Source organism: Hyperoodon ampullatus (assembly GCF_949752795.1).
Source record: "Hyperoodon ampullatus genome assembly, chromosome: 9".
In the NCBI taxonomy this organism is placed as follows: Eukaryota; Metazoa; Chordata; class Mammalia; order Artiodactyla; family Ziphiidae; genus Hyperoodon; species Hyperoodon ampullatus.
The window spans coordinates 47,905,032-47,915,999 of NC_136922.1; the positions used below are offsets into that span (position 1 = coordinate 47,905,032).

Consider the following 10,968-nt stretch of genomic DNA (forward strand, 5'->3'; position numbering starts at 1 on the left):
AGTAGTAGCTGATGTGACTGCTGCCAACAAAGAGAAATGGTTTCTTTCTTTGGAGACTATATCTCTTATAGGCTTTTACAACTTCACTGTATACTGTGCTTTGTTGAGAAATTACCACTGACTTCTACTTCTGAGCATGTTGTCATATTAGAATTACAACACGCTTTTACAACACATACTGGCACAATATGAAAAATAAATACTTTTTGAGTTTTCAACTCAAAACAACAATTATTATTAAATACATAATTATTCCTCATAGCGCATGTCTCATTTTATCTTGCCTTGGCCATTGACACAAATGAAGCTCAATGAATAATACGTTAGGTAGTTTATTTACGTCTTCTTTCATAATTCTGCACGGCACTCCTTTCATAAGCCACTGAGAACAAAGATAAGGTAAAGGGTTTGTTAAGAAGATTCACTGACACAGTTAAACAAAGTTCAAGGCATACAGAAATTTATTTTAAACTCATAATTACTTTTTTCACTCCATGGAAGTATTTCTAAGAGTCTCATTTGCACATCTTCCAATCGGGCCTCAGTCTTTATCCTGATTGGAAGTGATCTGTCCACAGAATTCTTGGTTATTTTGGTCATCCTCATAGACTTGGTGCCCCCAAAGTGTATTTCCACAGTATACTGCAACATTGATTCTCCACAGCTTTCTCAAGCAGTGGTGGACACCATGGTGATTTATAGAAAGGACAATGCCTAAAGTAAACAGGAAGTAGGAGGATGAAAGCATAATGTGGGACTTTTATTCTAGGACAGAATCAACCAACTACAGGCCATGGGCCAAATCCAGCCCACCATCTTTCCTTGTAAATAATGTTTTATTGGAACATGACCACACCCATTAATTTATGTATTGTCTATGCCTACTTTAACATTAAAATGGAAGACTTGAATAGTTGCTACAGAGACTGCATGGCTCACATAGTCTAAAATGTTAGTCTAAAAACTGGCTCTTTACAGAATAAGTTTGCTGATTTCTGGTATAGGAGTACCTAATGGTGTGAGGGTCTCTTCCTATCTTGTGGATTCCTCCCAATGATAGATTGTCCTTGAGACTAAAAACAATCTCATTGTCTATAAGTAGGGCAATTGAGCCATCTAAATACAACATAGTTTAACTTACCTCCTAGCACCCTAATGGCCTGTGAAAGATTAATCACTGCTTCCAAAGGTATTTAACATATAGCTAGCAAGTAACTTAAGTACTTTGACTATATGGACAGAAAAAAGTACCAAATTATATTATGTTATATTATATTATATTATATTATATTATATTATATTATATTATTAAATATAATTTCAAAGGGGTCTGCAGCCACAAAAGGGTAAGGATCAGATTGCTGTGATCAAAATACTTAAGTATATATTTTCATCATTTTATCTAATACTTTATACACTTAGATTTACATTGTAGTCAAACTACTGTGCTTTTTAAAATTCAGTATGCATGTATAAAATACTGAATTTAAATAGAAATAGTAGAAAGAATTGTGAAAGACATGTAGGAATCATAGGTGCCACTCTAAACAATTTTCTCAGTGAGAAGGATTTGTTGAAAGAGTAGGTAGGTGAAGCCTCCAGTGTTATCACTTTCCCCGTTTACCACTGAGCAGATTCTCATTAGCATCCAAGGTTCCCTTAAGTGAGGTTAACAATAAGGAGAATGTTTTATGTCAATCATGCACACACTTCTGGGGTGGAATAGTCTGAGGCCCAATCTTGGCAGTTCTGAAGGAAAGAAACAGTCCATTTCTGACCCTGGTTTGTTTGTAGGAGGAGGAGGATGATCAGCACAAGTACAGTTCCTGACAAGCTTTTGGTAACATAATTTTGTTCCTCAGAGAAGGGAAGTGAATGTGAATGTAAACTAACCAAAGACATTAGTGATTGAGCTGAAATACAATGTTCTCTTAATTGGAAGCAGAGTTTCTTACCTTCAAGAGTCCTTGAACCCTCTAAAACCATATGTAAATGTTTGTGTGTATGAGCTGATAAGGGTTTCTCTGGGAAGACACTTTCTAGATAACTCAGATTGTCAAAGGGGTCTGTGACCATAACAGGGTAAGGATTGGATGGCTGTAGAAGGTGTCTATGATAACCTTGCCTCAACTGATTATATGAAAATGTACCCGATTGGGTATAAATTACATGCTTGCCCATTTTTTCCTTTTGTATTTTCTTAACTAAAATGGAGGAGCAAAGATTTAGTCATAAATTGATTCTGATTTATACAGTGATTCTATTTAATATTATCTATAATTATATTATTTTAAGTACATTTAATAGCATCTAATTTATTCATATTGCACATATCTATATTATTTGTAAAGTTAAGCATGTTCTGAAACCTTTTATCAATTCTGAAAATGGAAAGCTGTTGACTGGTGTGATTATCAAGAAAACCACAGGTATATAAGGGCTAGTGTACACTTCTGATACAAATAAAGCCAGTGTGGTTTAAACTTATATTCCATTTCCAAAAGCTGGAAGCTAATACATACTAATAAAACAATTTTAGTTTTTCATTAGGTACACTGGTAACTTCTTTAAAATTTAAACTTGAGAAGCCTCCAAATTACTGACGAAGAAATACAAATGTAGTGTCTAAATCTGGAAGGTAGAGAACCAATATAAATACGAGGATACCTTGGGCTTCCCTGATGGCGCCGTGGTTTAGAATCCGCCTGCCAATGCAGGGGACATGGGTTCGATCCCTGTTCCGCGAAGATACCACATGCCTTGGAGCGACTAAGCCCAGGGGTCGACAAAACTACTGAGCCTACGCTCTAGAGCCCTGAAGCCACAACTACTGAAGCCCCGTGCGCCTAGAGCCTGTGCTCCGCAAAAAGAAAAGCCACCGCAATGAGAAGCCTGCGCACCGCAACGAAGAGGAGCCCCCGCTCACCGCAATTAGAGAAAGCCCGCGCACAGCAACGAGGGCCCAATGCAGCCAAAAATAAAATGAAATTAAAAAAAAAATACTAGGATACCTCATTTTTGCATGACTTTTTCAGATTAATTAAGCCAGCATATCTTACTTACAGATTTTCAGGAAACCAGAAATATTCTAAATGGATAAGACAGGTGATGATTACTTTCTAATTAATTACATTATTAGTATTTTAATTCTAATTTCACTGAAGGTAAAATAAAGAGAATTTGAATAGCTTTCAAATTAAGCTATGAACTATAAGGCCTGAATGAGCTTAACACAATATCAGTTTCTATGAAAATGATACAGGGGTTATTTAACCTTAAAAATACTGTGATGAATGAGTTAAGAAATTAGAGTTTTCAGATATATGCATATGGCATTTACATAGAAGATAGAAATTAAAGAAAAGAAAGGAAATATGCAGGCTTTACATCAAGTGAAAGAGTTGTTCAGATTTAAACTGGGTTATGAGGAGAATTGTGGCACTCCTTCTCTTTAAGGGTTTTATAGCCAGAACTGATTATAACCCTCTAGGATAATTTGATTGTGTTCCTTTTTGAAGGCATTGGAACAGACTATGTTACTCTCCTAGTCTTAAACATTCATCAGGTTTAGAGTTTGAGCTTCTATAATATCATTAAGAGCAAGTGATTTATAAAAATGGATTTGTTTTTATTTATTTACTTATTTTTGTGTTGGAAGACTGTCAGATTTAACCTTTTGTAAGACTTTCCAATTACCTTGGTAACAAGTAAAATTATCGGTCTTATCTCCCCCATCCTCCATCCCCCTTAGTTCAGTAAGGTTAAATGTGGCTTATTGAACAGATGTAAGGGAAAGGGTATTAGACTAGCCCAAAGATTCAGGTTAGGTAATGTTTAAATGCGGCAGACACTGGGAGTTTGAGAAGGATAGATTGATACTGTGATGATATTAGCTCAATCATCTATAAATCCATTCTTGGATTTATTTATTGCAATCAGATTTTTTCAACATAAATACTCATTTTAATTTTATTATTCCTGTTTAATACTTTGAAAAGAATGCCTTAGAGAAAATAGAAGTAGATTTAAGGTACTGTTTATTTGCAGTCATGGTTTTATACATACCAGAATTTAAAGCTCTTTTGCCCATTAGTCCAACAAAGGAATCTGTTTTATGCCCTGGAAAAATACATTTAGGGGTATTTTAATATGTATATCTCTGAGGAAATAAACTGTTATAAGTAGTATCAAAAAAAAGCAAGCTTCCAAATATATGCCTATATAATAAATATATAATTATTTCAAGTTTTGGTGAGCCTGAAGAAATAAAGATTCCTAGTAAGTCTTATAAATGACACTAAATAAAAATAATACAATGAAAGCACTTTTCTCAATTCTATATCTAAATATTAGCAAGTATACTTTATTCATATTCTATTTTATCTGTTTATATACAATGTTTTAAATATTGCTATTTGAGCTAGCTTTGATGTTTAGGGAGTCAATTTCACATTTGTGTGGCAGAAACATCAAAGCTTATTTCCTCATATTACTGAATATGTTGTATTTCTCAGGAAACTGAAGCTTAGTTAAATCAGATTCCTGTACCTGATGATTATAAACTTCTAAAGTTCACTATTGCTATTTCATTGGATTTTTAAAAATATTTCTTTTGGAAAAAGTACGTTAGTTTTGACATTAATAAAGTACATTTCTTTTCATTGCATGGAATTTTGCTATACATAATTCCCTTGAAAGTCAAGTCCTGAGAAAGTAAATATGAATAAGATTTATTTACTTTCAAAGATAAAGCCTTTGGAAAGGATTATTATTTTAACTCTAGTGGGAGGATGTCTCTTGGTTTATACTATATTAGCTAAGAACATGGCTGCTATCTTAGTGTGGCCTCTACTCTGCTTCCAGTGAATCAAAATCCAAGTTGGAGTAAGTGAGTGGACCTTGGGATAAGTGAGTGTGATTAAGATGGACCCCTGGTACTTTCTACAACTTTATCTATCTTTACCTTTAGTATGGATTCTCTACGCAGACATTCACTCCATCCTCTTAATTGGCTGCTGGATTACTCTAATAAATGACATCATCATGGAATCAAGCATACTAAATGAACTAGGAGATGCCTATAAATGCTTGGATTTTTGTTTTTGCTTTCGTTTTTTTCAGTGGAAGTGGTGGGGTGGGGGTGAGGGGAGAGGAATGTGTGGTGGATTTTTACCCCTAGGATTGAAATTCTTATCTAAAACTAACAATTTACAGGAGTTAAAGGATTCCTTCCTCCCTCCCTCCCTCCCTTCCTTCCTTCCTTCCTTCCTTCCTCTCCTTCCTTTCTTTCTTTATTATCTCAGTTTCTGTGGGTCAGGAATTCAGCAACAGTTCAGCTGGGAGTTAAAGGATTTTTAATATAATGCATCCTTTTAGTAAGTATGATATGTTTAAACAACAGAGCTTTAAACATTCATGTTCTGGATGTAATATGAGTCTGCTCCATTCTTAAATTGTGTTAATTAAAAATATTAAGTCTACATTACAACAGAAAATAAGTTATTATGTAAAGTGGAATTCAATCTAATTTACATTTGCATATGATAAATGTCAAAATAATTTGGAACTTACTTTTATGAGAGAGCTGGCCATGTCCTACAGAAAGAAAAATAAAATTAACAAACACAATAGATTTGTTTTAAAGGAGCTACATTATATCTTTTAAAGAGAATTATAAAATAAATTGATTTTTAAAATAATGCAACATTTTCCATTCATGTACTATCCCGAGGAATATAGCAGAATCATAAATGCTATCCAAATTATTAATAATAAAGACAAAATATTTTAAACAAAAGGAGTATTTTTAAGTGATTTATGTGGGCCACAGATTCAAACTCAGGTCTGTGAGACTCCTGAGGCCTGAACTGCCTGGCCGTACCACCTCTCGTTTTCTTATAAGAGATACATCTTCAAGGCCGGTCAGCTTTGATGCTCAAGAGAGAGAGAGCAAACCCATCTCTTTATTCAATAATCAACCAAGAATCCGTATTTCAGCCCACAAAAGACATTCTCCATTTTCATACATGTGCATTCACAAGAGTAAAATAAAGATTTATAGAAACGTTTACCATAAAGAGCCTGTAACAGGGCCACTTGTTTTTCAATTGAGGAATCTGACAAGAGACGAATTGACATTAACTGTTTACACGCTCCACTGATGGTGTTAGAATTCAAGAAAAGGAAATATTTCTATCATGAGACACTGGCAGCTAAATCTAATCTAACTCCAGTGGTCTAAAGTCAGTTTTCCACATGGACTGAGAACATTCTGATATCCCCTGGAGGCCCCGTGCCTTCCTGTTCTTTGTCAGTTTGGATCCTTAGTCAAGGAAGCACTTAGCTTAAGGTTGGTTCCTGTTCTTGGCGGTTTGGACCGATCTCTCCCTCCCTCCGTGGCTTGTGTGTGTTAGCGGGGTGAGGGTCAGAGTCGTGCTCCGGGAGATATACCCATTTTAGGGTGGAAATCTCTGCTCATAGATCAAGAGAGACTGCGTGCTCTGAGCATGAGCTAGGATTCCGGGGTGGGAGTGGCGGGGGGGGGGGCGGTGGGCGGTGCCCAGAGAGAGAGGGTGATGGCTGCCCATCTCACCAGCATCCCGTTTGCCCATTAATCCGAAGAACTGCTGAGGCTTGGGTCTGCGGGCGATTCTCTGCAGAAGATGCTCAAAGGGCTCGGGCAGCTCCTCCTAGAGGACAGACGCACCGACAGGGGCACACGTGTAGGCAACCAGTGCAAGGCGCCGGCAAACTAGAGTCATTCTGGTGGTGCGCTCCAGCCTGGGGCAAATCTTGGCGGTGGGGACAGGCCAAGCCAGGGTGGGGAACCAGCTCCGAGGCGAGAGGAGGCCGGGCCTCCCGACACCGGGGCGTTGCCTCTCTCCACCCCTCCCCGCCCAATTCGTGTCCGGCGCCGCCGCCTCCCCGAAGCCTAGCAGTAACCAGTTAGCTGGAGGCTCGTCGTCTCCAAGCCCTGCTCGCTTTCCCCTCTTTCCTCCCATCCCGGGGACCCTCACTTATCTGCCGCTCAGCTACCGGACTTTGTTCATCTCTAGCTCGGGCTTTGGAGACTTCTCACCGCCCTAAATGCGCACAGGTGTGTAGGGGGGAGTGGCGGGGGGAGAGTAGGGAAGGTGACAGCCCTTTACAAGCGACTAACAGTGCGCGACTTTCACTGTTCCGGCGGGGCGCTCTCCCTTGCGCGAATAGCCTGCGAGCGACCTAAAGGAAAACTTGCGGCTACGTCTCCAGGTCCGTAAAATAAAAGTCATCGCAGGAAGTTAGCCTCCTACCCACCTGCGACTCTCCAAGCCCCCAGCACCTCGCCACTTGCCCTGGCTTTCGCCTGCGTCGGGCGCGCACTCCTCTGCCCCTGCCCCAGCATTTCCAAATGCCATTTCCAAATGCAGCTGGACCTGAGTCTCCGAAATCCGCGTTACCAGGGGATGAAACCTTGTGAGGTTTCCAGTCTTGTGAGGATTCCGGGATCACCTAGGAGGGTATTATTCCTCCAGAGAGTTCCCGAGACCCGACGGTGCAGCCCTCGGGAGGAAACTTGGTTCTTGGATGCAAAATCTCGTGTGGGACCCAGGGGATGGCGTTCCTCTACATCCCTCCCGGCGCGCCTCCACCGCCTCTGGTTGCGGTCCCGGTGCCCGCTAGGGTAACTAGGATGCTGTCGCGGGGGGGGGGGGGGGGGTAAGTGACACCTCCTAAGCCCATGAAGAACGGCGCGGGCCATCTTGGGACCGGGTCTCACCTTGATCTGGTCTCTGTCGGACCAGTCAGACCAATAACTCAGATCATCGTTGGCTCCAATTTCTTCTATGAACAGTTGAGTGGAGACGAGAAAAAAGACTGCCAAGGCCACGAGGATTTTCATGCTGGATTTCTGGGAAAAGTGGGGAGAAGAGGCAGAGGAGAGAAAAAAATATATATGTATTGGGGGTGTCTATCCAAGAGTTGAGGCAGCAGGATTTTCGATCCCACAACGGAACTCAAGGTCGATTGAAACAAGATAAACCGCCTAAGGGCTAAAGTCCTGTCGGTACCATTTACGAAAGAGAATCAAGCCCTAAAGCTTCTCAAATCCTATTCTTCCTAGATCCCAGCTCCCCCAGCCCCCAACCCACCAATCCATACCTTCAAGCCAGGAGGCTCTGCGGGTGGAAGGCAAAGAGGGACAAGGCACTTGGGATACCCGTCTCGCCGCCGTCTCCCTGCCGTCTCCCCGCAGTCCCCCCGCTGCCCCTCAGCTGTCTCCCCGCTGTCCCTCGCCGCAGCGGCCCATCCAGCCCTGCTAGACGCCGCCTCGGAGCGGTGCGCGGTGCGGAAAGCCCACCCGGCAGGGCGCAGGCACTTACTGCGGCTGACCAGCCCTTGGGGTTCCTCGGCGGGTCGGAGCGCTCGCTGGGCGCTCGGCACTCTCTGTCGCAGCGGCTCGCGCTTTTGCCTGCTGGCTGCAGCGCGGTATTTATCCGAGGTTCGCTGAGCCTCAAGACCCACGTGACACGCTCCCCACGCGACTTTCTGCTCAATATTTAATTAGCCGCCTCCTCTCCTTTCGCTTGCGTCTGATTGAGAGTTTCCGAGACGGCAATCCGTCGGTGCGCATAACATCTGGACCCAATTGGGTTCGAAATGACGCAATTATAGGAAAATCGAGATCTCGCCATCCAATCCGCAGCGGCCTGTCTTCTTCCGTTTGCAGATCTGACGCCCCCTCCCCTCTTTTTCTTCAGAATGGGGTTCCATGACACCTGAGATTACTCATCAAAATTGAGCAAAGTGACTCATTTCTCAGGCTTAGGCAACTTTTAAGTCCCTTGAGAGGGTAAGTTGCACTTCCAAGGATGGCCAAATAACTTCGGGTATAAAGATATTGTTGTCGAAAATCAGGCTAAGAAAGGAGAACTTCAAATGGGGGGGCGGGTAGGGAGACATTTCCCCCCTATTTCCATCTGCAGAGTGTCTTAAGAGTGTCTTGCTGAGATATATCAATAGGATCTTTCTACGAGCAGAACATCCTTCTCCCAAATTAGCTAGAATACTGGCGTTTCTTCAGTAATACGAAAGGATTTTTCAGTCCCATAGGATTTCAGACGATGGCAGCAGATTTATTTTACGTTTTGGAGACAGGGGAATTTAAACCTGGCATTGCACGTAGAACTTTTATATCAGTGCCATTCTAGGATATCTTTTGGTCCAAGCTAGCTAGCTACATGCTGGAGCAGGGGTACGTTTTCGCTTCTCTCCTACCCTTTCTCACTGAAGACTAAGAAACGCGCCAGAGGTGTACAGGATCCTTCCCGGTTGTCGCTAAAGGACTCTTAAGATCCTTCATAGATTTCTCCTGTATATGAAAATAAGTGTAGTGAAGATGTTAATTGGGCAGTCATTATCAATACGAAAAGATTTGACAAATAACATCTGTATAGATATCACAGCTTTCCATGAGCCCATGGTTTGCCTTGCAGACTAAATGACTGTTGTATCTGGGGTGGAGTTGTTTTCTGCTCTTTCCTTAGTAAGTACTATGCTTTCCAGTTAATTCTGATGTTCTTAGTATAGTGCATAAAGGAATTCATATATTGCAATTCATATAAACCAATATTTTTTCTTCTAATATTTGTTGTTCTTCCTTAAATAACCCTGACTTTTGAAATTCCCATGTGTCTATCTCATTTCTTTAGGCCTAGCCTCACAATGCAAGGCGTTATATTCTTTGTTTTTATAACTTTTTTATATGGGAAATTATAAACATACAAAAGTAGAGAGAATCATCCACTTGAAACAATTTGCAAGTTTCACTTACAAACCCTTCCTATTTCCCCACCACTCAGATTATTTCAAAGCAAATCTCAGACATAATTTCAACTGTAAATATTTCAGCATGTCTATAGAAAGGATAAAAAATAAAAACAGAACCATGCTGTTGTTCCACCTAAAAACAACATAAAATAATTCCTTACATTAATATCCAGTCAGTGTTCAAATATTCCTCATTGTTTCATAAGCCCCACCCCCATACAGTTCACTAGTTGAAATCAGAATTGTAATGAAGTTCATAAATTGCAATTGGTTTGTATATCTCTTAAATCTTACCTAATCTATAGTTCTCTCTCTCACTCTCTCTTTATGAATAAAACTGCTCAGTAGACTGTACTATGTTCTGGAGTTTGCTGATTACACCTAGTGGTTTCTTTTAACTTGTTCCTCTGTTCTTTTTCCGATTACTTGGTAGTTGTATCTAGAAGTTTAATGACATGTTGGTTCAGTTTTTCTGACAAAGTTACTTTGTATATGTTGTTAGGAAGCACGTGATAGCTGGTTGTTTCTCCTTTTGAGAGTTAGCAGCTGTTGCTGATCTTTTTAGATCCATTAACTTATTAGTACTTTCAAAATAGTGTTATTATGATTTTATCATTTATTTTTTTATTTATTAGCTGGCCTATTCCATATAAAGAGAAAATTTTTTTCTCAACAACTATGTAGTTACTCTAAGACATGGCTAACCTAGGAAAGATGGGATAAGTGCTTGATTAATTCCCTTTACCAATTTAAAAAATGAGTTGGTAAATTAATACATTCAAATATGGCACCTCCCCATTTAGGATTCTTATGACTTCATGAATTTAAACACAATTGAAGTATTTCATTTCTTCAAAGAAAGATAGAATCAGGCCTCCTTCTAATTGGTGCTCAGATTATCCCATTTCTTGGCCAGAAGAAGAAAGGTGACCAGAAAGTGACTTTTCAAATTGACTCGTGAGATATCTGATATGCCTTAAATAGGCTTTAAGGGCTTTCTTGATTTTGGTAAGACAAGATATTCTAGGTTTAAGTTGTATATTTCCTGCCTCAAACCTGCAATTTGCATTTAAGGAGCTCTTGTTTCTTTTGAATTAGAAATGATAATTAGAGACCATAATCTGGGTATTACGGGTGCACACTGCTACAGAGTTCTTC

General features: G+C 40.2%; 1 protein-coding gene across 2 annotated transcripts; it reads right to left on the reverse strand.

Moving 5' to 3' along the window:
• Window positions 1–332: 332 nt before the first annotated feature.
• TAC1 (tachykinin precursor 1) lies at window positions 333–7,882 on the reverse strand (the record flags this gene model as incomplete). 2 transcript variants are annotated; one of them, XM_079711064.1, is made up of 6 exons in its annotated part: window positions 333–382; window positions 4,066–4,119; window positions 5,572–5,595; window positions 6,072–6,116; window positions 6,593–6,689; window positions 7,760–7,882. In XM_079711064.1, 6 exons carry the CDS (start codon window positions 7,880–7,882, stop codon window positions 333–335), a joined length of 393 nt encoding a protein of 130 aa, XP_079567190.1. The 2 variants fall into 2 exon arrangements, with proteins under 2 accessions (XP_079567190.1, XP_079567191.1); XM_079711065.1 differs by lacking the exon at window positions 6,072–6,116.
• Between the last annotated feature and the right edge of the window lie 3,086 nt (window positions 7,883–10,968).